Source organism: Sorex fumeus, unplaced genomic scaffold (assembly GCF_029834395.1).
Source record: "Sorex fumeus unplaced genomic scaffold, SorFum_2.1 ptg000032l, whole genome shotgun sequence".
Taxonomy (NCBI): Eukaryota; Metazoa; Chordata; class Mammalia; order Eulipotyphla; family Soricidae; genus Sorex; species Sorex fumeus.
In genome coordinates, this window is record NW_026606089.1 from 11,854,779 (window position 1) to 11,882,687 (window position 27,909).

General features: G+C 47.4%; 1 protein-coding gene across 2 annotated transcripts in view; it reads right to left on the bottom strand.

The window, feature by feature from the left end:
* Positions 1–27,909, bottom strand: part of NF2 (NF2, moesin-ezrin-radixin like (MERLIN) tumor suppressor) — a 96,148-nt gene that overhangs the window by 38,215 nt on the left and 30,024 nt on the right. For both annotated transcript variants that reach the window (XM_056116575.1, XM_056116576.1), the window contains exons 2-6: positions 18,946–19,071; positions 16,881–17,003; positions 13,714–13,797; positions 1,971–2,039; positions 866–948 (exon numbers count right to left, since the gene is read on the bottom strand). In XM_056116575.1, coding sequence (XP_055972550.1) covers positions 866–948; positions 1,971–2,039; positions 13,714–13,797; positions 16,881–17,003; positions 18,946–19,071 — 485 coding nt within the window. The remainder of the gene's footprint in view (positions 1–865; positions 949–1,970; positions 2,040–13,713; positions 13,798–16,880; positions 17,004–18,945; positions 19,072–27,909) is intronic.

Sequence of the window (27,909 nt, forward strand, 5' to 3'; positions counted from 1 at the left end):
ATTGACAGAAACAGATGCGGGGTGAGAAAGGGGAGGCCTGAGGCACCCTCACACACTGCCAATGACCGTCTGAGTAGGTACAACTGAGGGAATTTAAACAGGCACAACTGGCACCTGCAAAATGCTCAAATCCTTGGATTCAATACTCTTCGAAAGAATTACTCAGAACGACTCATACAATTATGTAATAATGTGAGTGCATATTGCAGAACATTTTATAGAGGTGAAAAAGCTGTAGCTGCTTCCGGCCAAATGTGCCGAGGGGCCCTTAGGGCCGCCTAAGAGAGGAGGAGTGGGGATGGGGGATGGGGGGAGGGAATATCCGGCCCCAGGACTGAGCCCAGGGCCCCACATAGGCAAGGCTGCATTTACCACTTGAGCCACCCCTCCCCCCCAGCCCCACAAGTGCATATTTTATTTATTTATTTATTTATTTATTTATTTACTTATTTTTGCTTTTTAGGTCACACCCGGCGATGCACAGGGGTTACTCCTGCCTCTGCACTCAGGAATCACTCCTGGCGGTGCTCAGGGGACCACATGGGATGCTGAGAATCGAACCTGGGTCAGCTGCATGCAAGGCAAACGCCCTACCCGCTGTGCTATCTCTCCAGCCCCCACAAGTGCATATTTTAAATGAAACAAAACTATCAATGAGCAAAGTATCCATCCTGACAATTTTCACCTCCACTTTATCCTACATCCACTAGAAAAAAGAACACAGAAAAACAAAAGACCAGCACACTCCCAGCTCTCCCTTTTCCTTTGATAGGCTTCGGTGCTGCATTTTGTTCAACAAGCTTGTCCTAGTTTCAGAGTTCTTAAAAAACCCATAAAGTGGAAAGCCATAATGAAGCAGCCTCACCTGGCCCGGCCTCGGTGCTCCGCATACCAAGCTGTAATTCTCTCCTCCCACATTTCTGGAGTCATCTGATACAGATTTATTACCTACCCAGGAAAAAAAAATAGGGCAAAATAAAAAACCCACACACAAGGAAAGTTTGGGTATTGTTTGTCATTTTTGTAATTATCGTTTTTACAAGACACCAGAGCTATTTTTACAGAGCCACATACTGGGGGCCAGGCGCACGCAGACGTGGGCGCTGTAAACACGCACCACTCCAAGTGAGTCGCAGCTCGGACTGTGGTGCCCTTCTTCAGGCCTGGGCATGTACCTCTCTCCCGGGAGGGGACCCCTCCTTCCGGGCTGTGTGTCCCGTCCCCAGAGGCAGGAGTTCGTGCTCACTCATCCCCAGCCGCCAGCTGGGCCAGTCTGTCTGTGCTGTAGCCTTCACCAGCACAGACACTATCAAAGGGGCAGGTCGAGCAGAGGAAGAGGTGATGTGCGGGCCTTCAGGGGACCTGATGTGATCAGAAGCAGCAAGGGAGTGAGGGGGCCTCCTTCTGCGGTGAGTGAGCGAGATGAATGACACTGAGGAGTGAAAACCACAACCCCCTCTCCCACCGCTCTCCGGCACCCACCCTGAGCAGCTGAGGACGGCTCAGCTTCCTGGTCAGGCCCCGTCGACTGGGTAGGCCTGGATGGGAAATGCTGCCATGCCCCCCTCTAAAGAATGCACCCAACTGCACTCAACGTTTGCCTTGCACACGGCAGACCCGGATTCGATTCCCGGCATCCCATAGGGTCCCCCAACACGAGCAGGAGTAATTCCTGAGTGCAGAGCCAGGAGGAACTCCTGAGCATCGCTGGGTGTGACCCAAAAAGCAAAAAAAGAAAAAAAAAACCCAAATTTAAAAAGAATGCACCCGAGAACGTTTCCAGACCACACTGGAGTTGGCAACCCCAAAACTTAGCTCCGTGAGCCCTGGCTTCTTAATATTCTTAACAGAGACTTGATTATAAAATGTTTATTAAAATGTTCTTGCTGTGTCCTTCCCACATGCTTTCATGTCCTTCTGTCAGCCAGCCATGGAACGGCTGTTTCCAAGCAGGGAGTGTGGTGTCTTACCCTTTTGGGAAGCAATTCTTCTTGGGCCAGAAATCCCCGCTTGTGGACGGAGGGGTCATAGTCACCATACTGGAAGAAAGGGATAACAGGCGATTGAGATTCTAAAGACAACTGCCATCTCCGGATGGGGCGCGACTCAATCTCGTTCCCTCCCAGCTCCGGGGAGCAATTCAATTCCGATGACAAGTCAAGATTTCAACCTTGCTCGTTTGTTATCCTTGAACGAAAATACAAAGCTGATTATATCTATGAACCGCGTTGCGTAATCCCATCTGGGATGGACGGGTGACGTGCTAATAAGAATATGACATCTGTATAGAAACGAGGCCGTGTTTTCTAACCCCCAAAGAAAGCAGTGGGGACCAAAACAATAGCTTTGGCAATGGAACAACAAAACGCAATTGTAGAAGTTGTGATTAGCAGCGTGTGATAAGAGTCTTACCTACAAACATGTCTAAGTGGCTGTTAATTGGAACCAATTGCGAGGTGGGAGCTAGCAATAACGCAGGCAATATTTTTTAATACCTTTCACTCAAGCCTCTGAAAAATGCTTTGGGAAAAACCTGATGCCAGCACTGTCATTTCTATCGTACAGACAGAGACACAAGTAAAGGGTTAACTGATTTCCCGAAGGCTGTAGAGCACGTCACTGGGGGGACTGGGGGGGACGCGACACGACAGCAGCCCTGCATTTCAATGTCTGTATCTGGGGACACTCAATAAAACTTGAAATTTTATTTTGACTTAAGAAAAAAAAATACCCTGGGGCTGGAGCAATAGCTCAAAGCGCCAAGGTGCATGCTTTGCATGCCAGAGGCTCTGAATCAAATTCCTGGCATGGCATGACCCCACAGCACCCCTGGATATGGCCCTGGAGGCTGCCAGGCACTCCTGGATATGGCCTTAATGGCTCCCCAGCACTGTTCAGATGACTCTGGTGGTCCCAGAAGTATCACTTCACTGGACCCAAGCATGGAACCATCTGACCTATATCACCAAAAGTGGCTCCTGGGTTCCCTTAGCATTGCATGGGAAGTCCACCCCCCAAAAAGAGAAAAAAAAACCTCCCTTTTCTAGAAAACTTATGTCTGACAAGAAATAATAAAAAATAAAGACATCTGGGGCCAGAGTGATATAGTACAGCAGATAGGGTGCTTCCCCTACATGTGGCCCACCTGGGTTCGATCCCCAGCACCCAATGTGGTTCCCTGAGCAGCTCTAGGAGTGAATCCTGAGCGCAGAGCCAGAAGCAAGCTCTGAAAACTGCCAGGTGTGGTCAAAAGCAAAAAAAAACCCAAAACCAAAAAAAAAAAAAGAGATTTGTTTTTACTTGGGGCCACACCCAGCAGTGCTCAGGAATTATTCCTGGCTTTGCACTCAGGGATCATTCCTGGAGGGCTCAGGGGACCACATGGAACGCTGGGGACCAACCAAACTTGGGTGGGCCACACATGAGGCAAGCACCCTACCTACCACTGTACTACCTCTCTGGTCCCAAATGGAGACATTTTTTAGGAGATGCCATAAAACAACGCAGACTAGAAGGTCAAAGTCTGACAAGTCTGACAAGTCTTGGCCCCATTACTTTTATTTTTACAGTTTGGTGGCTCAGAGGGTCAATGGTCATAGAAGTTTACACACAAATACCCAGCCTTGTACCATGGAGAGCCTGGCAAGCTACCGAGAGTATCTCGCCCGCATGGCAAAGCCTGGCAAGCTACCCGTGACGTGTCCATCCTGGACAGTCAGCAACGAGGAGGGGCTTTTCATCTGACCAAGATACTGTCACTGTCACTGTCCTCCCGTTGTTCATCAATTTGCTCGGGCGGGCCCAGTAACGTCTCCATTGTGACACTTGTTACTGTGTTTGGCATATTGAATATGTCACGGGGAGCTTGCCAGACTTTGCCATGTGGGCGAGATACTCTCGGTAGCTTGCCGGGCTCTCCGAGATACAAGGCTGGGTATTTGTGTGCAAACTTCTATGACCATTGACCCTCTGAGCCACCAAACTGTAAAAATAAAAGTAATGGGGCCAGAACGATAGTACAGCGGGTAGGGCATTTGCCTTGAACGCGGATGACCCCGGCATCCCACATGGTCCCCCAAGCACTGCCAGGAGTAATTCCTGAGTGCAAAGCCAGGAGTAACCCCTGAGCATCGCTGGGTGTGACCCAAAAGAAAAAAATAAAAGGTTAATGTGTGCACACACACACCAGCCCCCAACATTCCCAAAGACCCTCTCATCAGACCCCAGTGTGCTTTCCCAAGAAAGCTGTACAATGCGCACTCGGCATCCAGGGGATGGAGAAATGCCCGTGGAGACTTTCCATGCCCCGTTCCTACAACCCCTGCTTCCGGAGCCCCAGGAATGAATGCTCCTCATGATTCGCATACTTACCTTACAAATAGCAGGACTGCACTGCATTGCTTTTTGAATGTTAAAGGACTTCATTTTTAAAACTTGAACATTTAAAATACTCCCCAGTTTTTATGGCCCTGTTGGGATGTTTCTTCATTTAAAAAAAAAAATCTTGAAGGAATCTGGTTTCTCCCAGAGATGTAATGTCTGTAATTATCTGAGTTTTGTTTATTTGTATAATTTTGCAGTGTTGGGGGATGGAACTCAGATCTCCTGCATGCCAGGCACACATAACGTGACACCACTGGGCCACATCTGTGGCTTTGCATGAACTATAAATTTACTTTATTTCTTTTTTTTTTTGGTTTTTGGTAGTGATGGTTGTGTATACCTGGTAGTGCTCAGAGCTTCCTGTGCTCAGTGCTGGCTCTGTGTTCTGCACTCTCTGTGCTCAGGGGCACTCCTGATGATTCTTAGGGACATCACAGTTGATGCAGTGGGCTGCATGCAAGGCAAGTGCCTTAACGCTATACTATCTCTTGGGGCCCCTTCTGTAAGAGCTTCAAAGAAACTCTCTCAGGAGGCAGAGGCAGAACACAGGTAAAGGACAGAGAGGCACAGAATGCTTCAGCTTCAGTCCTGGCTCTCTTTTATTAGCTATCACCTTGAAAATGTGTCTCAATTCCTCATCACAAAATGAGAATACTAGTATCTGTCTTATAGAATTGTTGTGAAGAGTAAATGAAGTAATATTTATCAAAATTTTCAACCATCCCTGACACATAGCCTTCAATGTAACCCGATGTCAAAAGATAAAAATGTGGGTCATGTCACTTTTCTGAGCCTGTTCCTTGTCAAATGTTAGAATTCATTTTAAAGGATACAAAGGGGGCTCTGAAGTGTCCCCAGGCCCTGAGTGAGGCACCCTCTCTCTAAGCCTGTTTCCTTATCGGGAAAACAAAGGCCCCAAGTGCACCTGCCTCCAAGGAGGTGATGAGGATAAAGACAATCCCGGTAAACATTTTGCACAGCACATGGTTCACAGTCAAAGTCAAGTGTCAGGGGTACTTTCTATATTATTTATAATGACAATGGCTATTGCATCTCTGATCTTTGCTTTACTAGCTGCATTTATAAATCCCCTCAACTGAGCTGACCATTTTGCTAATGCAGAACAAAGCAGATATGCAAAGTTAAAGCTATAAATTCAAATTCCAAAGACTTGCAGAATTTACAATCCATTATCTGAGCTCCCAGCTATAAAACTGGTGAAATGCTTACCTCTGGGTGATACAGAGGCAGGAAAGACCCAGTCAAAGAGCCTCTCCACAGAACTAACTCCACTTACAACATGAAAGCCACTTTTATATGTGTATCTGCTCTTAATAGCTCTTTAAAAGACAAAAGGAAAAGAAATGCTTAAGTTAGAACAGTTGGTGAACAAAAAAGGAAGCCATATCACACCAGAGGTGGAGAGAGCCGCTCGGATGCATTCAAAACAGAGCCAGAGGTAAACTTACTGTGAAATTAATGAAGCTTGGGCTTCAGACAGCTGCACCTGCATGGGCTTATACCTAATTTTATATTCATAATTTGGTATTATTATATTAAAAAGAAATTATTACGTTATATAAACTTTGGGCTGGAGCGATAGCACAGCGGGTAGGGCATTTGCCTTGCACGTGGTTCGATTCCTCCGTCCCTCTAGAAGAGCCCCGCAAGCTACCGAGAGTATCCCACCCGCACGGCAGAGCCTGGCAAGCTCCCCATGGCGTATTCGATATGCCAAAAACAGTAACAACAAGTCTCACAATGGAGACATTACTGGTGCCCGCTCTAGCAAATCAATGAACAACAGGACGACAATGCTATAATACAGTGCTATATAAACTTTAGGACCCCAAAAACTTGGATCAGAACCTGATATAAATCAATTAAACTTAAATTCAAGAATGGATGGATGTTACTAATGCCCAAGACTAGAGAGAGTATGGAGGAAATTGTCAAAGAGATGGGTGCGGGGGGGGGGGGGGGATACTGGTGTCATTGATGGTAGAAAATGTGCACTGGTGGACGGATGGGTGTTCAATCATTGTATTACCGAAACTCAAACATGACATCTTTATAACTGTTTTTCATGGTGATTCAATAAAAAATAAAATAATATAAATGTTTAAAAAAATTTTTTTTAAAAAGAATGGATGTTGCTAATTAGATAAAGACTCTTAGGCTTGGACTTAACAGAGGCTCCTTCTGGATATGTTTTCCTCTTCCTCTATCTATGAAAAATTTAGACCAAATGCTTTATTTTATTTTTTATTTATTATTTTTTTGGCTTTTTGGGTCACACCCGGTGATGCACAGGAGTTACTCCTGGCTCGCAACTCAGGAATTACCCCTAGCAGTGCTCAGGGGACCATATGGGATGCTGGGAATCGAACCTGGGTCGGCCGCATTCAAGGCAAACGCCCTACCCGCTGTGCTATTGCTCCAGACCCAGACCAAATATTTTAAATATGACTTCATAATTCTTAGTGATTTGTTCAACAGAGAGAGAAAAATACTTAGACCTCATCACAGACCAGTCACTAAATTCTGTATGTTAAAGATTTAACCTATAGGGGCCAGAGCAATAGCATAGCGGGTAGAGCACTTTCTTTGCATGAAGCTGACCAAGGTTTAATCCCAGGTATCCCACATGGTTCCAGAGTCCTACCAGGAATGATCCCTGAATGCAGAGCCAGGAGTAAATCCTGAGCATCACCAGTGGGTAGGGCATTTGCCTTGCTCGTGGTGCCTCCCCCCCTAAAAGAAAAAAGATGACATTATAAACAAAAATCCATGAAAGTACCAGAAGTGAAGAAAAAAAAAACCTGTATAATAATGGTTTGTAGAGTCATTATAAAAGCTACTAAAAACATAAAAAGAAAAAGATTGGCAAGTAAAAACATACCAAATTAAAAAAAAAAAAGATTGCTACCCTTAATATATGGAGCTCCTTATATTGATTACAAAGGAAATAATCGGTAATAAATAGCTGATTCACCGAGGGAAAAAATATAGAAGGGCAATAAATCTGCAAATGATGCTGAGCCCCAATGGCAATCAAGGAAATGAAAACTTTCCAAACCCTGTTTTCTGGGGCTGGAGAGATAGTACACCGGGTGGAGGGTGGGAGGGTGGGTTACTTTGCATCCAGCCAGCCCAGGTTCGATCCCTGGCACCCCATACACTCCCCAGAGCACCAACGGGAGCTATTCCTGAAGGCAGAGCCAGGAGTAAGCCCTAAGCATTGCCAGGTGTGGCCCAAAAACAAAACCAAGAAAAAAAAGAACCAACTCTATACAGCAGGTGGTAAGGCACTTCCCTTGTGTATATCCAACCCTGAATCAATCCCTGGTTGAATGACCCCCTTAGATGGTCCCCCAAGCCTTACGAGAATAATCCTGTAGTGCAGTTCCCAGAGTAAGCCCTGCACACAGCTGGGTGCAGGTCACCCTACCCCACCCCACCCCCACGCACAAAGACACGCCTCTATTTTCTTTTAAAACTTAGAGCAGAGACCAGAGACATAGTGACGTGAGTAAGGTGCTTGCCTTGCATGTACCCAACCGAGGTGAGACCCACAGCGCCACTTACGGTCCCCTGAGCCCTGCTGGGAGTGAGTCCTCAGCACAGAGACAGGAGTAGAACACCCTAAGCACTACAGAATGTGACCCCTAAACCCAAAAGAAAGAAAGAAAAAAAAGTGGGGACAAAAAATATAGTACAGCAGATGGGGTGTTTGCCTTGCATGAAGCTGATTCGTTTGATTCCAGTACCACACATGGTCCCCCAAGCTCTGTCAGGGGTGATCCTCAAGTTTAGAGCCACATCTGACCACTGCCAGATGTGGTCCCAAATCCCCAATCCCCCCCCCACACACCCACATACACACAAACAAAAAGGTGGGTCAATCTGCTGTGACCATTTTTTTGTTTGTTTTTTTTGTTTGGGGCCATACCCGGCAATGCTTAAGGGTTACTCCTGGCTCTGCACTCAGGAATCACTTCTTGGAAGGCTTGACAGCCAATGGGTTGTCAGGGATCAAACTCAAGTTGGCCACGAGTAAGTCAAGCACCTGCCTTACCTGCTGCACTACAGCTCGGGCCCCTGCTGTGACCGTTATAAGTGAAAAGGAGTATAAAGGAGCTTCTCTGCAGTGACCACTTGGAAGAAGAATTTGGGGGAGAAGTGGGTCTCTTCACCTGACCAGCACCGTCACCATCCATTGTTCTCCAAAGGTCCTAGCAATTCAGAGTCCCTTTCGGTAAGACAGTGGGCTCAATAATACATCTACCTAACTTACTAATCTCCAGTTATCCATAGATTTGAAATGCTATCCTATAAGTATTTGAATTTCACCTCCTTACTCAGATTACACATCTTTCTGTGTTTGCTGATCATTCTTTTTTTCTCCTCTAAAAGTACCTGTCATTCAGATCCTTTGTGCTCACTTTTCTATTGTCTTTTCTTCTAAACCTAAAGAGTTCTTGGAGCAAGGAAGATGACTCAAAGGGCAAGTGTCCATGCTTTGCACACAGGTTTGATCCCTGGCACCCCTGAGAATCTCAGGGAGTGACTCCTGAGGACCATCACTATGGACCAAAAATGGCAATAAATAAATAAAATCCAACAGGTGGCTCGAAACAGTTCAAGATGGTTTGGCACATCAGGTGACTAGATCAAAAAATCCAGCCCAAACTTTCGATTTAAACACAGCTCAGATTGCAACCAAGAAATACGGTTCTTGTTAACTGAACCATGTGATTAATACTTGTATTTATATTTTGAGGGTAATTGTTTTTTTATGCTTTGGAATTAACTGTGTCTATATCATATGAACAGCTGAAATATTATAATGAATTCATTTGTGCATAATTATATTCCATGTGTTAATGAGCTTAATTCACTTTCCTCTCCCCATTTCTAAAGTCCCTCTCTGTTTCAGAACGGTTATTATGGAAGAAAACAAAGCAAATATAATGGAAGGAAGTCAGTCTGATTTACTGAGAAGTCTGGACTAATGTGACCAGAAATAAATCTGGGATTTAGTGGCAGGCAGGGAGCGCTCCCCAGAGACCTCCCCAATACATTAGAAAACGAGGAACAGAAAAGGGAAGTGCTGAGTAAGGCCAACTGGACATCAGGCTTTCATCCCGACCCATACTCCCAACTCTGCTTCCATTCTACTCAAATCTTGTTCATTGAAAAGTGCAATACAGGGGCCCCGACAGCGACTCCAGAGGTAGAGCACATGCCTTGCACGTGTGGGACCTTAGGTTCAACCCTGGCACGAGGGGCACCATTGGGTATAGTGCTGGTGGCCCCGAGCACCACTGGAGAGTGGTCGCCTCACAAAAGAAGAAACTAAATCACAGATTCCACTGGAGAGGACTGGGCTAGAGAGAGCTTAATGAGTTGATGCGCGCTTTGAAGGCAGGAGGCGCAGGTTTAATCTCTGGCAAGACGTATTGTCCCCCAAGCACAACCAGGAACGGCCCCTGAGCACTAGGCTGGGAACAGCTCTTGAGCACCACTTGGTAAGGCCCTAAGATAAAACAAAAAATGGGGGAGGGAGATAAGACCAGGAGAGTTCAATGGTCTGTAGTGCATGCTTTGGGTCAAGTCTCAACACCTGTGATCCCCTAAGCAAAGCCAGAAGGGACTGCTGTGCACTGTGAATTGTGATACAAAGAGCAAAATCAATAAATAAATTCCTCATCAACAAAATAGGCATAATATTCTCAAGCTATGGTTTATGGAAATATTATTCTGTATTACAAGAAGTATTCATATTGTAACATTTTGTAATACAGGTATATAAGATTTTTTTCTTTTTTTTGCTTCTTGGGTCACACCCGGCGATGCACAGGGGTTACTCCCGGCTCATGCACTCAGGAATTCTCCTGGCGGTGCTCAGGGGACCATATGGGATGCTGGGAATCAAACCCGGGTCGGCCACAAGCAAGGCAAACGCCCTACCCGCTGTGCTATCTCTCTATCCCAGGTATGTAAGATCTTATTCTTACAATAGCACTGTCCTCCTGTTGTTCATCGATTTGCTCAAGCGGGCACCAGTAATGTCTCCACTGTGAGACTCTTACGGTAAAAAAATATTTTGTTAATTTTTGTTTTATTTTCTTTTGGGACCACGCCTGGCAGTGCTCAGGACTTATTACTAGCTTTGTGTTCAGCGATCATTCCTGGCGGGCCTCAGGGGAGAGTATGTGGTCCTGGGGATTGAACCTGGGTCAGTCATGTGCAAGGCAAGTGCCCTACCTGCTGGACTATCTCTCTGGCCCTGATATATAGTCTAGGGACCATACATTACCTTTATAAAATCCTGAAATTAAGCACAAGAAAAAGAAGTTAGAACATCCTCTTCCATATGAACCACATATGCTGTCTGTGACTCACTTTTATCGCTAAATTAGTAGGATCCAAATTAGTAGGGCTTTCCTACAGTGAAATCTGTTGAAGCAGACAGCTGCTGGTTGCCTGAAAAGTTGTTGTTTTTTTCCACAGGTGGCCTCTGAATTTGTGACCCAAAATCCATGCAACGGAAATGCAGACTTTGAAGACAAGCCCTTCGAAGAAAAGTGGTGTCCTTGGAAGGTTAGGCCTCCACTCCGCAGGGGAGAAAGCTGCTCCAAGGGATTCTTGCTAGGAGCCAGGAAGTGCTCAGATTTAATCAAAGTGACAATGACGGCTTCATCACTGTCAGAGTGATACTGATTGAAAGGACACATTTTTTCCTGTTATTAATATTCTTAATCAAAGCATAAAAGGAAGCATATGTTTTAGTTGAATCAGGGCCCATTTTCTGTTTTCTCAAGTACATTTTTCAGGGCAGTGGAATAAGGAAGGGAGGCACAAAAGGCAGTGTTAAGGGCCAGCGAGACAGCGAGACAGCCTGAGTGCGTGCTCTGCATCCAGGAGGACCTGGTTCAATCTCCAGCATCGCCTGGTCCCCCAGCTCTGTAGTAAGCGATTCCTGCACACAGGCAGAGAGAGCAAGGACTACCCACTGCCCAAGAGGGGCGACATTATACTTTCCAGGGGCCAGAGTGATAGTCTTGTCAGTACGGTACTTGCCTTGCACATGACTGGGATGGGTTTAATCCTCAGCACCACATGTGGTCCCCTGAGCACCACCAGGAGTGACCCCTGAGCACAAAGCTAAGAGTAAGCCCTGAGCATTGCTAAGTATAGATCAAAAACAAAAACAAACCCCCAAAAACCCTGTATGTCAGGAGCTGGAGCGATAGCACAATGGGTAGGGTGTTTGCCTTGCACGCAGCCGACCCAGGTTCGATTCCCAGCATCCCATATGGTCCCCCGAGCTCCACCAGGAGTCATTCCTGAGTGCATGAGCCAGGAGTGACCCCTGTGCATCTCCAGGTGTGACCCCAAAGCCAAAAAACCCCGTATTTCTGTCTATCACTTTTTATTTGCTTGGTGTTTTTTTGTTTGGTGTTCAGGGAGTTGGTCCCCTTTGAGCTCAGAGAACTATGTGTTGCTGGGAAGCAAACCAGGTGTCCCCCACACAGTGAATGCTCTTAGCCCACTGGGCTATCTCTCTGGCTCTCTGCCCTGAGCTTTACCCAAGATTGCTCAAATGAACTTGGACAAATCAGCAGATTCCCTTCCATGTCTGTGTCTGTGGCAGTCAACAACCCCTCCTCTGAGCAGATACATACAGAGTTCCCAGTAATGTCAGGTAAGTCGTCAAAGGATTAAGGTGACTACAGGGCTCTGATAGTCTGACCTGAATGTACACTCTCTCCTCCCATCCGTCCCACCAAAAAGACAGAGATGCGAGTTTCTGGGTGTGATCTGAAATTATACTCAGCAACCCAGAAAAAGTGGGCTTACAACGTTTTTTGTTGTTTTGCTTTTGTTTTTGAGAAGGGGATGGTATGGGATCACGCCCACCAGTGCTCATGGGTCACTCCTACTTCTGCGCTCAGGAATGACTTCTGGCGGTGCTTGGAGAACCATATGAGATGCCAGGGATCGAACCCAGGTCAGCCACATGCAAGGCAAATGCCCTACCCACTGTACTATATCTCTCTGGCCCTGGGGTCAGAATGTTAAGATTGTCATTAGACTTTGTAACAGTACAGGGAAATGACTTTATTGATTCCTGAGTGCAGAGTGAGGAGTAACCTCTGCGCACTGCTGGGTGTGGCAAAAAAAAAAAATCACAAAAGGCATCAATGTTCCCCAATTGTGGGGGTGGGGGGTATCATCTTATGCTGTGCTCTGGTGGAAGGCAGGATACAGGAACTAAGTAAAAGAGGGTATGTGATTAAAGGGGTCAGTCTGAAAGCTAAGAAGCCCCCAGGCTCCCCCTGAAATTGATCTTACATCAACCAAGAGGACAAAAGCAGACCACCAGCATCCACCCTTCCTCCCTCTGGAGCACTCCCGGCCCACAGCCCACAGTGATTTCGATGAATGGCTTGTAGTTAACCCTGACAGCACAAAGAGACTGGGTGGGCGTCGGAGCCTGCAGTGCCTAGCCATCAGTCAGGCATTCTCTAGCGTGTGGTCCTAAGATGAGTTTGGAATACGGATGTGGGCCTTTCTGACCTAAAGCCATATGTGGAGACCATGATTCACTTTTCCTGGTTAATAAGACAAATTAGTCTAGTAAATGTAATTAACCACATGTGCATAATAAAATTATACAGCAAATAAACTGGTCAAGCTATGTACTTATCACTTGCACACAATCATACACACACACTCTCTTTCACACACAATATTAAAAAGAAGCTGGAGGGGCTGGAGAAAAGGTACAGAGGGTAGGGCACTTGCCTCGTACAGGGCCGACCTAGGGTTTGACCCCCGCCATCCCATAAGACCCCCCCAAGCCCTGCCAGCAGTAATGCCTGAGCACTGAGCCAGGAGTAATCCCTAAGCACCATCAGGTGTGAGCCTCTCAAAAAAATTTTTTTTGTTGTTGTTTTTGCTTTCTGGGTCACACCCGACAATGTGCAGGGGTTACTCCTGGCTCTGCGCTCAGGAATTACCCCTGGCGGTGCTCAGGAGACCATATGGGATGCTGGGAATGGAACCCGGGTCGGCCGTGTGCAAGGCAAACGCCCTACCCGCTGTGCTATTGCTCCAGCCCCTCAAAAAAACTTTAATTAAAAACAAACAAAAAAAGAAGATGCTGAAGTAGTGACAGTGGCTCCTCAAGTCCACGAGTTCCACCACCATTCACTTTCCAGACTTTTCTGAGGTCTAGAAAATCCAAACGAAGAGAGGACTGAAGTGATCCCGTGTGGACATTAATGCGCAGAAGAACATGCTTTTCCTCTTCGAACCTACCTTGGCCTGGACCGCGTAAGAAGCCAGGAGCACAGAAGCCTCGGGAGGGCAGTAGATCTTTTCGTCTAAAATCTGCTTCTTCACCTGAAAGAGGAAACACGGGCGGCCTGAGTCTGTGGTGTGTGTGGACGGGAGCGTGGGGTCTGGTCATGGCAGATGGTTTTGGGATGCTGCCAACCTAGTCTGTTAATGATTTTCTGACAAAGGGGATTCTCTTCTTTCTCTACTTCTTTTTTTTTTCCCCCCGCAGACAAGTTGAGAGTCCGGTGGCTGAGGAGTTACTGGCAAGACAGCCATGCATACAATCCCTTAGCCCTTCTGCCCATGATCAAATGCTGAAGAGGAAAAACAATCGTCGTGGTTAAAAGAAAGCCTGACATCCGGGTTTGACAGAGGAGAGCTGTGAACTCAAGAAGTGTCAGGAGCAGGGCGAGTGGTGATTGCAGATGCAGCCCCTGCTGAGCACATGCTGCATGAGAGGAAATGGAATCTACTTTTAAGTCTTACTACAAGACCAAAGTCAGCAAGACCGCAGAATTAAGACTGGGGGGCGGGGGGGGGGGAATCACTTTCTATATGATTGCTCAAAGGGGAAAAAAAGGAAGCAATAAAGTTTGATTGATTTAACTTTTAAGCGCATGTGAGGTCCAGGAAATATAATTCTTACGCCATACAGCTGCATTAACATAATTCACTGCATTTAATTTCTTAAAATGGTGCAGTGTGTGATGTTCCAGATACAAAGTCAAGGGAGCCGGGCGATGTGGGGGCACACAGGAAAAAAACGCCAACAGGAAAGCCAAGTCTTTGCACAGATGTCAACAGTCGCCAGATTCAGAAAAGTAGTAAATTTTGTCTTGCTCAGCCACAAAAACACTCCAGCATTTCAGAATGAAGGAAAATCAAGCCAAAGTTGCATGAGGGATAGGCACTGCTGCCAAGCACTTACAAGAAAGCCGTCTCTACACCATTAGGGCACCCTGCGGCCGAGCAGTTCATTATGAGGTCTCATTCCAAGACGCACAACTTTCTAACTCCTGCGCTTCTTTTCAGCGGTTAAAAAAAGCCAACACATAAAGGGCTTCCCTTTGGACATGAAAAATGCTAGGGAAGGAAGAGTATATTTATATAGATAGACGGATAGATAGGTAAGACTTCTTGGGGGGCTGGAGTGATAGCACAGCGGGCAGGACGTTTGCCTTGCACGTGGCTGACGCGGGTTGATTCCCAGCATCCCATGTGGTCCCCCAAGCACCGCCAGGAGTGATTCCTGAGTGCAGAGCCAGGAGTAACTCCTGAGCATCACTGGGTTTGACCCAAAAGGAAAAAAAAAAAAGAAGAAGACTTCTGGGGGGGCAAGAAAGGCCGAGGGCTAATCTCAACTACTGGTTAGGGATTGCTCCCAGAAGTACATGGGGGACCATATGAGGTATCAGGGATTGAACCAGGTTCTGCTGCATGCTAGGGTGTTAATCTCTCTGGCCACAAGTGAGGTTTCTTTCTTTTCTTTCCTTTCTTTTGTTTTGTTTTATCATTTGTTAGCCCTTTCCATCAAGGAGTAGGTGATCTGCAGAATTAGAATCCTCTAATTTCAGTCAGGAATCTTGAAAAACTACAAACTCCTCGTTTTTCTTTTTTGGTGAGGAAGGTGGCCACACCCAGCTGTGCTCAGGATTTATTCCTGGTTCTGTTCTCAGGGATCTCAGGAGACCATATGAGGTGTTGGGGACTGAACCAAGGTCAAATGTATGCAAAGCAAAAGCCCTACCCTGTGTACTCTCACTGTGCACCCCCCCCCCCCCACCACCATTCGCGGCTCCCTGCCCCACTATATGAGACTTCTTTTGCAAACATTTTTTGGAAAAGAATGTATTTGGGGGGTTATTGCATTAAACTTAGTATTTACTGAGTGAAATAATCTAGGGTTCAAAGTAATTACAGAAGGGCTACATGACAGACCATACGTCTTCTGGGAAATCATGTAATTAACACTCCTGTTGCGATCTTCTCCATCAACAATAGTGGGCACCTTTGGGCACACAAGCAGTTCCGGTACCAATCACTACAGCTATCCAGAAAAACAGGGAACCACAAAATGACACATGCAAAACTAGCAGCGTTTTCATGCTCGCACAAAGCTCCTCTCCCCGTGCTTCCAAATGGTCAACTAGCTGTCTTTACAAACGTAATTATGGAGCTCCTAATTTCTTCGGTTTGGGTGAGCAATAATTTATAGAATGCCTGCTGTGCCCTCAATGAGTCACACCTTTAAGGGGCGTCCGCTCAACTGAAGGAACGAGGAGGAATGGAAACTACTAGAGAGGAAGAATGACACAAAACACAATGCTTCATGTTATACCACACAAGTGGGGAAACCAAGTCTCAGTGGATTTCTGAAGTCTTGACTTAATGAGAAGAGATTTTGAATTTCTGAAAGAACTACTCTTTTTTTGTTTGCTTTTTTGTTTGGGCTGAGACGCGGCTCTGCACTCAGGCATTGTTCTCGGTAGTGCTCAGGGCACCATATGGGGTGCCAGGGATTGAACTTGGGTGGGCTGTGCCTGCATGCTAGGCTAGCGCCTTGCCCACTGTACCATAGCTCTGGCCTCACATCAGACTATTTTTTTTTTGAGATTACTGAGTACTTTTTAGTTAGTGAGATGAAAACAGAATCCATCTTCGAGAGGTTCTAGGTTAGATAGCTACTCGTCTCGATTCTTTTACCATCCCACGTTTGCAATTTAACCCGACACCAATTCTCATCACTCGAGTATTGTTCATTCGGAAGGCTTTTTCATTTCAGAACCCAAGGGACTGACTTTCCAGCGGTGGAACATTTTCAAAATGTGAAAACATTTGCAGTCAACTTGGAAGGGGGTTTCTGAGCTGCCCCTGCAGTCATGCCTGCGGCTCTCTCCGAGTGTGTGTGTGTGTGTGTGTGTGTGTGTAAGAGAGAGAGAGAGAGAGAGAGAGAGAGAGAATGAGAGAGCGAGAGAGAATGAAAGAGAGAATGAAAGAGAGAGAATGAGAGAGTGAGAGAATGAGAGAAGAGAGAGAATGAAGAGAATGAGAGAGAGAGAGAAAGAGAGAGAGAGAGAGAGAGAGAGAGAGAGAACAGAGAGAGAGCACACAGGAGTATGGGAGGGGAACAGCATGGACTTCTGTACCTGCAAGAAGAATAAGTGTTGTGTGATCTCTTGAACCAGCTCCTCCTCAGCATTCTCAGGATAAAATTTAGCCAGGAAGTGAAAGGTGACGGGCTCTTCTTTTGAAACATCATGATCCAGCACCTGCGGGATTGCAGAACAAAACACAAGCTACGTCGGCAACTCTTACTCCCATGGCTCCATCAAGGAATCTTGCAGAGAATATCTAAGTATTTTCTCCCTCTAAATTCATCACTTTCCCCAAAGGTTGTGAGTCTATAGTTTTAAGCATTCGCGAAGCCATCTGCAACAAGCAATATTCACTCTACATAGTGCTTCTGAACCAAATTAATCAATATCTCCAAGGGCTAACTGGAACTAAGGTTATTAAGGCAAAAATGCTCTCGAGGTGACAGAGAAAATTTCTGGTTTGATCTTGGGCCCCTTTATGCTTTTATAGTACAGGCTGAAGGTTTCTTTATTTTTTTTCTCATGTAATAGAATCTTCCCTTTATTCTTTTTTTTTCTTGCAGCTCGGCTCCAACACATATATCCATGGAGCTTAGAGATAATGACTAGATTTTTGTGCAATCTTCTATACATTAACAAAGCAACAGAAAAGTTAACGTGTCCATCGTGGTAACCCTTTGTTTCAAGAAACCTCTAGAGAGTCCCCCCCAAAAAAATACTTCAGCACAGTTGGTAAACCACACTCCCTTTAATTTAACAATTTCATCCACCCCCTGAAAAGCTCAAACCATCTGCTCTCCAGAATGAATTTCATTTCAGGACATAAACATGCCATGTGACAGCTACAAGGCTCCATTAACATGTGTCATAATTTACTTCCTCTGAGCAGCAGGTTCCAGGGCTCCTGGTGCCCCCATCTAACAGCCATTTGGCCAACAGTCAGGTAGGATTTAAAATTTACTCTGCTGTTGGGGCCGGAGCGACAGTACAGTGAGTAGGGTGTTTGGCCGATCCGGGTTTGATCCTGGCACCTCCTATGATCTCCTGAACACCACCAGGAGTAATTCCTGAGTGCCAAGTGAGGAATTAACCCCTGAGCCTCACTGGGTGTGACCCAAAAAGACCAAAAAAATAAATAAGATTTACTGAGGGTCAGGGATGTGGCTCAATAATGAATAGCAGCCATAGCACACATGAGACCTGGGTTTAATTAGTGGTAATGCTAAAGAACCAAAAAACCTTGAGGGTAGAGACAGTTCAATGGTTGCACCTCTGCACTGCATGGTCCTCTGAGCACTGGGCTAGGAACAGCCCAAGTATCCCTGGGTGTACCTCCCAAAATATAAATAAAATAATTTTTTAAAAATTTCTCTGGAGGGGGGCCAGGGCAACAGTAAGGTGTAGAGGGTGCTGCCTTGTACACAGTCAATCCAGATTTGATCCCTGGGAGCCCATCTGCCAGGGACCCTGGTAGGACCTTAGGGTCCCCCAAGCCCATCAAGAGTGATCCCTTACACAGAGAGAGGAAGAAGCCCTGAGCACTACTGGATGTGACTCAAGAAACACTCCCCCCCACCAAAAAAAATGTGTTATTTTGGAAGTCAGAGAGATAGTACGTAGGAATTGAGACACTTGTCATCCATGCATTTGACCCAATTTGATCCTCAGCACCACATACGGTTCCCCAAGTAATGCCAGGAATGACCTCTGAGCACAGGGCCAGGAGTAAACCTCTGAGGCCTGCCTGGTTTGCCCCCCTCCAGAAAAAAGACAAAAATAATAATAGAAATGATCATCTCATAGAAATAATGCAAAACCTGACCAGTGGCCCCGTGATCAGCAGCACATGGCGACAGGGCGAGCAGCCCGGGGAAGGAGCCGGAGTGGCTGGGCCTTGCCTGGATGCTGCTGCTGCTTGTCCGGGAGAGCCTGTGAGGAAGAGGCTGGGGAGCATCGCCAGGGCCTGCTTTCTGCATGACTTAAGTCAGCACTTGCCCCGTTCTCTGCTGCGTGACATTCCGGGAGGCACAAATAATCTCGGCACAGGTTCAGGGCCAACCCCAAAGGGCCCGCCAGCACCCACCCCCACCCCAGGCCCACGGAGGCCGCGCCCAACCTTCTTGTCCATCTTGAGCCAGGCCACGGTGTCCTTGATTGTGTACTGCAGGCCAAAGAACCAGGTTTCCCGCAGCCCCAGCGTCCGGCACACCAAGTCAAACAGGTCCTTCCCTTTCCACTTCATCTGCAAGACAACAAACCAACAGGGAAGGGCACTGTGAGCAGAAGACGGAACTTGTTCACGTTAAAACCCTTTTCTCTGAATTCTCTCACTCAGATTCCAAGACAGGGGGATGACACTAACATGGCCGGTGAGCACAGACTTCCTAACTAATTTTAAAGCTTCCTACACAAAACCATGAGTGGGAAAATACCAATTAGGGCTTAATGGCTTAATCACTGCAAAGCATACACAATACCTCCCTTGGACAGTTCCTTACAGATCTTCATATCCCCAAACCTGCTATTTTAGGAACGCTGGCAAATAAGCAGCTTCATTTGGGAGAGTCTAGCCTCTGGTGTAAACCCAGGAAGATGGCCTTCTTCTAGGGAGACAATTTCCTTGAAATCTGGTTGTTAATTTTTTTTTTTCCCCAATCACAACTTGGCCCTTTGGAAAAAGGCTAGTTAAGACATTATTTAGGTACAGGGATGTGGTTCAGCAGTGAAGCATTATGTCTTGCATGCATGAGTTCAATCAAAAGTACTGCAGAAAAAGGAAAAAATAGTGGGGGGGAGGAAAATTTGGGAAGATAGCTCAAAGAATTAGTGTGCATGCTTTGTGTGCAAAAAACCCAGGTTTGAACCCCAGCACCACATGGTTTCCCCACCACCACCCCGTAGTGCATGGGGTAATCCCTGAGCACCACCCCCAAAACAAAACCAAAAAATTCTCACCACAAGAAAAAAAAATTATTGTTATATAAGATAGATGCTAACTAGACTTACTGTGACCATTTCTTAACACACAGATATAAAATTGTTGTACACTTATAACTGTTATATATCAATTCTACTTCAAAAAAAATTTTTTTTGTAGCATCAGGGATCAAACTCAGGGACTCACACATGCAAGGGAGGTTCTACCACTGAGCTACATCCTCAACCTCTTCCTTAATTTTTTGGTTTGTTTTCTGTTCTAGAGCCATAGCTGATGGTGCTCAGGGCTTACTCCTGGCTCTGAGCTCAGGGATCACTCCTGGTGGGCTCTTGAAACCACATGAGGTACCATGTGATAGAACTCGGGCGGGCCATATGCAAGCACCCTACCTGCTAAATTATCATTTCAGTCTCTACCTTTTTTTTTCTTTTTACAGAAGAGACGTGAGGAGTCAAAGAGATAGCCCAGGGGTTAAGACACTTGCCTTCCAGGCAGCCAACATTGTTCAATCCCTGGCAGCACTTGTCTCCTGAGCACAGAGCCAGGAATAGCACCTGAGCACTGCTATTCCCCCCAAAAGAATTGAGAGGCAGGGAAATGGCTCAATGGACTGGATGGCATGCTTTCCATTTTTGCTCTGGGATTTTTGGGGATTTTTGTTTGTTTGTTTGTTTTTAAATTTTTGGGCTATACCCAGCGATGCTCAGGGGTTACTCCTGGCTCTGTACTCAGAAATGACTCCTGGTGCTGCTCATGGGGTGACCATATGGGATGCCAGGGATGAAATCTGGGTCGGCCGTATGCAAGGCAAGTGCCTTACCTTCTGTACTATTGCTCTGCCCCCTGGAGTACATGCTTTTTCATGCAAGAGCCCTGGTCCCAATCCCTGGTATTACACGGTGGCAAGCACCAGAAAGAGTACCTCCTTAGCAATACAGGTATGGTCAAAAAAAAAAAAAAGAAGAAAAGAAAAAAGGAAAGCAGTATGAAAGGAAATTATAACCAAAGTCATCAATCATGGAGGAAAGAGAACCATAAAGCCCAGTCTGTCCATACGGGTCTCTGACCACATGTGCATGACTGAGGTCCAGGAGACGACCCACCTAAAGTCACACTAAGCAATTTCCAACTCATATCTAAATACAGGGGACAAATAATAACCCAATATACTTTAGTGTGCTTATCCTGTAGAATATTTTTGGTTTTGTTTTGTTTTGGGGTCACACCCAGCAGTGCTCAGGTCTTACTCCTGGCTCTGCCCTCAGGGATCAATCCTGGCGGTGCTCAGGAAGACTATATAGATTGCTGGGGATCAAACCCCACTCATCGGCCTCTACACAGTCCTTTTAAAAGACAGGAACAAGGATCCGCAGCTCGCCCCATGATTTCTGGCTGCATCACAGCCAAGTGTGTATAATGTGACAAAAAGAGGGTCCGAGGCCAGACAGTTTAGCAGCTTAAGTAGCACTGTAGCACTGTCCTTCCATTGTTCATCAATTTGCTCGAGCGGGCACCAGTAATGTCTCCATTGTGAGACTTGTTATTGTTTTTGGCATATCAAATACATCACAGGTAGCTTGCCAGGCTCTACTGTGAGGGTAAATAATGAAATTAAATTAAATATTATATAATTGTATTAAATATCTGGAGCGATAGCACAGCAGGTAGGGCCTTGCATGCGGCTGACCCGGGTTCAATTCTTCCACCCCTCTCGAAGAGCCCCGCAAGCTACTGAGAGTATCCTGCCTGCATGGCAAAGCCTGGCAGTCTCCCTTATGTAAGTAAATGCTCAGCATGGAGGAGGTTTGCTCCAGGACACTGTGTGGTCACCCCAGCATGGGTCCAACCGTAGAGCAGAGCTGGGCATAGTCTCTGAGAATCACTAGGGGTTTTGCGACCCCCAGGGAGCACAGCTAAAATGACGCATGAGTGCCATGGCCAGGAAGTGCCACCGTGACGAGCATGTGTGAGCACCACAGTGAGTGACCCCTGGCTCACACCACAAGCGTAACTGTGTGCCTCGGCTCAACTGAGACCCCTGGCGAGCACGTGTGCAAGAATCCCAACCACGGGAACACAGAGCACACAGCGAGAGTCAGAGTGTGAAGCACTTGCCTCATCTGTGGCTGTGTGGGCAGTCAGAACTCGGCTTCAAATCCCCAGCCCTGCAGCTGATCCCCTGAGCACCACCAGGGTTCACTCCTGCACAGAACCAGGAATAGCCCCTGAGCACCGCTGAGTGTGGACCCCAAGTCCTACCCCCACAAAAAAAATATTACACAAAGCAGCACAAATCTCAGTGAGCAAAAACCTGTGTGACACCCAACTGCTATAGGACTCCCACAGCCCAGCCACTGCAACAATACTGAAGGGAAAGGAGAGAGGGCGTCGGACAGAGAGTACAGCAGGTAGGTGCTTGCCTGGCACGCAGCCAACCCAGGTCCAATCCCCCGCACGGTCCTCTGAGCACTACCAGGAGTGTTTACTGAGTGCAGAGCCACAGGAGTAACCCATGAACACAGCCAGGTGTGGCCCAACATGCCCCCCTCCTAAAAAAAAACAGATTATCAAAAAAAAAAGATACTAGAGTCAAAGAAAAAATAGCATGGTCTTGGGGTTCAGACACTGGGAAAGCAAAACCGCTCAACTACAGAAGCATCTGCCCTTCTCCTGTCCTCATCAGAAACCTACACCAATGTCCCGGCACGCTGAAGAGGCGTAATGAAAAGGAATCACGATCACGATCACGATCATCCTGTTGTTCGTCGATTGCCTCGAGCAGGCACCAGTAACGTCTCCTTCACCCTAGCCCTGAGATTTTAAAAAGTGCCACATTCAAGGCTCTTTCAGGGTTAGGAGAATGAGACCCTTCATTGTCACTGGTATTTGGCATATTGGGTACGCCACGGGGAGTTTGCCAGACTCTGCCGTGTGGGCAGGTTACATTTGGTAGTCTGCCAGATAAAATAATATTATCTTATTATCTCATTCTTACTTTGGACAACCTGGTAGACTACCGAATGGAAAGGAATGGGGAGGGAAATTAGGGTCTAGAGACTTAACAGAAGATCCAGAAGGAAAACATACGCGAGACCTCTAATATTCGATTGGCTTTTGCTGATTCTACCGGGGATCTTCCAAGCAGGCCTTCTATTGCCAATGCACGTGAATGAACAGTGCGTTGTTCAAGAGGCACCACGCAGGAGAGCCTGTTCCTTCCCTCCGCTCGCAGCCTCAGGCAGAGGACAAAGCAGCCGTCAGGGAAAGACACCAACCGCAGCAGACCAGTGGTTGAAATAGTCTTTGGTTTGGAGTCAGAGCAATAATATCGCGGGGAGGGTGCTTGGCTGCATGTGGCTAACCCAGTTCGATCGATCCCCAGCACCCCATATGGTTCCCCAAGCACCACCAGGAATAATTCCCGAAAGCAGAGTCAGGAGTAATCCCTGAGCATCACCAAGTGTGGTCCCAAAAAACAGAACAAATTCTTTGGCTTTTATCCTTCCCCAGGGCCCTGTCTCCTGGATGCCTACCTGCTCTGCCCTGCCTCCTCGCTGAGATTTCGGTGATGTCTCTGCAACAGTACCAAGGTTGACTTCCTTCCTTCCTCCCTTCCTTCCTCCCTTCCTTCCTTCCCTCCCTCTTTCCCTCCCTCCCTTCCTCCCTCCCCCTCCCCTCTCCCTCCCTCTGGGAGCCACACCTAGTAGTGCTCAGGGCTTCCTCCTGACTCTGCACCCCACACTCAGGTATTGCTCAGGGTGCCCTAGGCACTGTCAGGGTGGCCCCACAACAAAACAAAAACAAAAACAAAATTCCTTCCCTCCCTTAATGCTGCCTAACATACCCACTTCTCAATCTAACAATAGGACAACAGGCTTTGTTGTTGCTGTCGTTGTTGCTGTTGTTACTCTTTTTTGGTCTGGGGTTCACACTCAGTGGTGCTCAGAGATTATTCCACCTGAGGTGCTTTGGGCACCAACCTGGGTGTCCAGCATACAAAGCCTGGCCACTAAGCCCTTTGCCCTAGCTGCTGCCCAAGACAAAGGGCTTTTACCTTGCTGAGGTTCAAACTCAGGGATTTACGGATCCAAAGTAAGAGCTCTACCACAAAGCCACACCCGTACTCCAAGACCCCGCCAAAACAATGGGGGGGGGGGGGGGAAGGGGTCACGGCCATCAGTGTTTCGTGGCTACTCCCAGGTCTGGGTTCTGGGGCCCAAGCCTGGGCCTCCCCCACGCAGGCCGTGCCCTCGGCCTGGTTGAGCTCTCCCTCTGGCCCAGGGAAGGATTTTTAAATTCACATCAGCTTTTAATTCCTACAGGCAGATTTCACTGAAGAAATGTTATTTTGGAAAACCAGACGCTTCAGGATGCTGATTATCCTCTTGTCTCTATTTTAAGCCAGTACATAGTATAGAAATTACAAATGACTACCTTGCTGAAAGATAATGGAACACTAAAGAAGAGACATTAACTTGAAGAAGTTAAACACCCAAGGGCCTGAACATCGAGGAAAGGGCTCCTAGTCGGCCATTCCTCCCGCCTGTGACCGAGCCAGGCTTTGGCACCAGGAGCTTCTGCAAGTGCAGAATGGATGTGCAGAGCATCGAAAGCAGCCGCATCTATCCCAAGGGAGCCACAGGTGAAAAGTCACAGAAATGGGGGTGCCCCGCATGAGACTAGGAGGCCAACGGTGGGCCAGGGGCGGGGAGGGCGAGGAGAAGAAGGCAGCTGGGGGGAGCCTGAGAAACACACATCTGAAGAGAAAGAGCGCGCGGCGAGAGCATCCTGACCTGGGAGCTGAAAACCCTCAAACACACTGTCTTGATGCAGTTGCTCTGTGTTTCCTACTCCTTCTTTGTTTTTTAAAATACAGAACTGTCTTTGTTGAATTCAGAGACGAGAACTGGTTCCCGTGGAGCCTGCTATAAAGTGAGGAGAGGGGAAGAAATTCTCACACCGATTCAAAATGACCTACTTAGATTTTTAACTTTGACTCGGAGAACTGTGGAACGGCAGTGTTGCAAATGAGCAAGAGCACTTAGAGACTGTAGCCCTACCCCCCTTTTGAACATGTCGGGACACTGAGTCACAGACGCTAAAGGCAGCCTGCTGAAAGGGACGGGGGCCTTTTCACGGCCGTCGGGCGGCAAAATCCAGTTCCTCGAGCACCTCTTTCCCTTCTCTGCTGACTTCCTTCTTCTGTCTTGCTTCCCACCAGTCCTCGCCAGCCTCCAGCCTCCGTCCCAATGAGTCTTCACTGCGTTTTAACAATCCTCTTTCTGCCCTGAGATAAAAGGCATTCTTGGAAGAGCCAGCCATGGCTCCTGACTGACTCACTGTGACGGATGGCCTTGACTTCCTCTCATTTATTCCTTCAACAGGACTTCCAGAGCACGTCCCAGGTACCTGATGTTAGATAACAAGGATGCGGTGCTGGAAGCACGATCCCTGCAGGAAACACAGCAAGGACTCAGGCCCAAAAAAGACTTCAGGAACAAGTGAGAGTCAGGTGAAGATGGGAAGGGGATAGGACCAATAAACAAGCATCATCCTGGCCTCCTGGGGGTGTGGTGAAGAAGAGTACATGCTGCGCCCCAAATTCCATCCCCACCCCCCACTCCCCCCACACACACACATAGCTAAGTGCATCCCTAGCCCTGCTGGGAATGATTTCCGGTGCCACAGAGGCAATCGGGCTCCACACAACCAAATGCATGAGCACCACAACCAAGCGTGCCATGCCCGGAATCATATAAGAACACAGAAATTTCTTTAAAGAATTTATACAAGTACATATCAAAAAACAAAAAAATCCATCGTCTCTATAGGGGAGCTGCAAGTCATCTGGCAGAGCTGAGGCAGGGGGCACGGCACGAATGGGACCCGGGAGGGATGGGAAGGGATCAACAGGACGGAGAGCGGGATGAAGGGGGGAGGCAGAATGAAGAGGGCAGAAAGGTCAACAAATCCCTTCACAAAGGGAGGGGAGGACAGAGGACAGGCGGAGAAAGGGAAAAGAGGCAGAGCCACAGAGCTGAGACTGGAATGCGGGGGGGGGGGGGGGGGGGGGGGGGGGGAATGAGAGAAAAGAAGAACCAAGATCACAATTTCCGGCTTGAGTACCCAGTGGTGCCACAAAGAAAGATGTAAGAGATGGGCAATTGAATTTGAGACAAGGTAAGTCGTCTGAAGAAATCAGTTAGATCTGCCCCAAATACATTTCAAATCTCAGCTCTATTTATAAAATAAAATGTTCCATCCTTTAGTAATTAAGAAGTTTTTCCCCCCAGGGTTAAATCTAACCTACAGCATGTTGTTTACCTTAACAAGATTGTGCTTTTCAACACGCCCTTCCCCGCCAACTGCATGAAGCTTGCTCAGTCTAATTTGGGCTTCTGATTCTTTTTAAACAAGTCCCTCTGGCCCCAGGGGCTTGGGCAGTTCCCAGGCGCTCCAGTGGCTTTGGAGGGTAGTGGGAGTGGGGGGAGAGACTTCCTCCGTGCAGAAAGTAAAGGCATTCAGGTTTGGTTTTCCCAGCGATGCCGTCCCACACTGACATGGGAAGTATCTGTTCATCTGAATGTTTCCCTAGATTATACGTGACTTGGAACAAGACAGCCATCAGGGGGCCAGAGCAATAGGACCAGGGGGCAGGCACCTGCCGTACACACAGAGGACCCAGGTTTAGGGAGGGCACCTGTCTTATGTGCAGCCAACCCAGGTTTGGGTAGGGTGCCTGCTTTGCAAGCGGCCAAGATGGAGTCAATAATCCCCAGCATCACCAGGTATGCCCTCTCCCCGCCCCCCCAAGAAAAGAAAAAAAAAAAAACCAAACAGGCAGCATCAGTCATTTCTCTATTCCCCATGGTGCCTGGGCAGCTGTGTACATACAAGACATGGCAAACATTGACAGTCCAACGAAACAGACGTAACTACCTCAAAAGCCCATCTCAAGACCGTCTCAAGCAAAACTAACCCCTGTTCATGCACTCACTCGGTCAGCAAATATTTGGTGAATACACATTGCGCGCAAGCACTGCCCCAGGTGCAGAGGGACAAGCAGGGAAGAAAAGAGGAATTTTCTCACAGAACAGGCCCAGAGCCTGAAACAGGAGAAAATCACGTCCTTCGTCTCATATGCAAGTCATTTCCTGAGCTGGGGAGGGGGCTCAAGGGGCTAGGGGGTCATGCTTTACCCCGAGGGGGTCCGACCTCAGCACTACCTGGTCTCCCACGCATGATCAGGAGTGAGCCCTGTGAGGCCAGAGTGATAGCACAGCAGGTAGGGCGTTTGCCTTGCACGCGGCCAACGCGAGTTCGATTTCCAGCATCCCACAGGGTCCCCCAAGCACCGTCAGGAGTAATTCCTGAGTGCAGAGCCAGGGAGTATTGCTGGGTGTGACCCAAAAAAAAAAAAGAGTGAGCCCTGAGCACCAAGCCAGGCACAGCCCCTGAACACTGTCAGGTATGGCCCAACCAACCAAGCACACCCAAGTTAACTCCAGGTGTCTTTTTTGGCACTACGTTACCTGTGGAAGCCATTCTAGAGATACCCTAGAGTTTTAGAGAGCCCCAGGACAAACTCTCATAGGAACTAGGCATTTTTCATGTTGCATCCAAACTGTTCTCGTAGTAGGAAAGAGGAGGCAGGAAGACTGGGTGTGAGTGAGGATGAAGAAGCAGCAGAAAAGTAGGTTTCAGGTAAAGAACAGCAAGTGCAAAGGTTCAACGTGCACAAGGAAGAGAAAAATTGAACATAAACCCTATACAGGATAAAAAATATATATACTGCTGTTCAGGACTGGGGAGATATGGCACAAAGGGTTTGCATGCAGGAAGCCCGAGTTTAATTTCCAGCACCTCATAGTCCTCTGAGCACCTCCAAGGAGTGACTTTCAGACACTGAGCCCAAAGGAGACCCCGCAGCACTGCCAAGTCAGGCGAAAAGCGAGGGGGGAGGGGTGGTTAAAGTTCAGTTTGACTGAAAAATAGGGCCTGGACAACACCGCTGAGCTTCCAAAAGTGCCAACATTATCATTCAAGGTAGATCCTTTGGGGCCCAGAGGACTATCTCAGTGATTTAGAACACCTACCTTGAAAGCATAAGGCCAAACCTTTAATTTCCAGTGCCACCACACG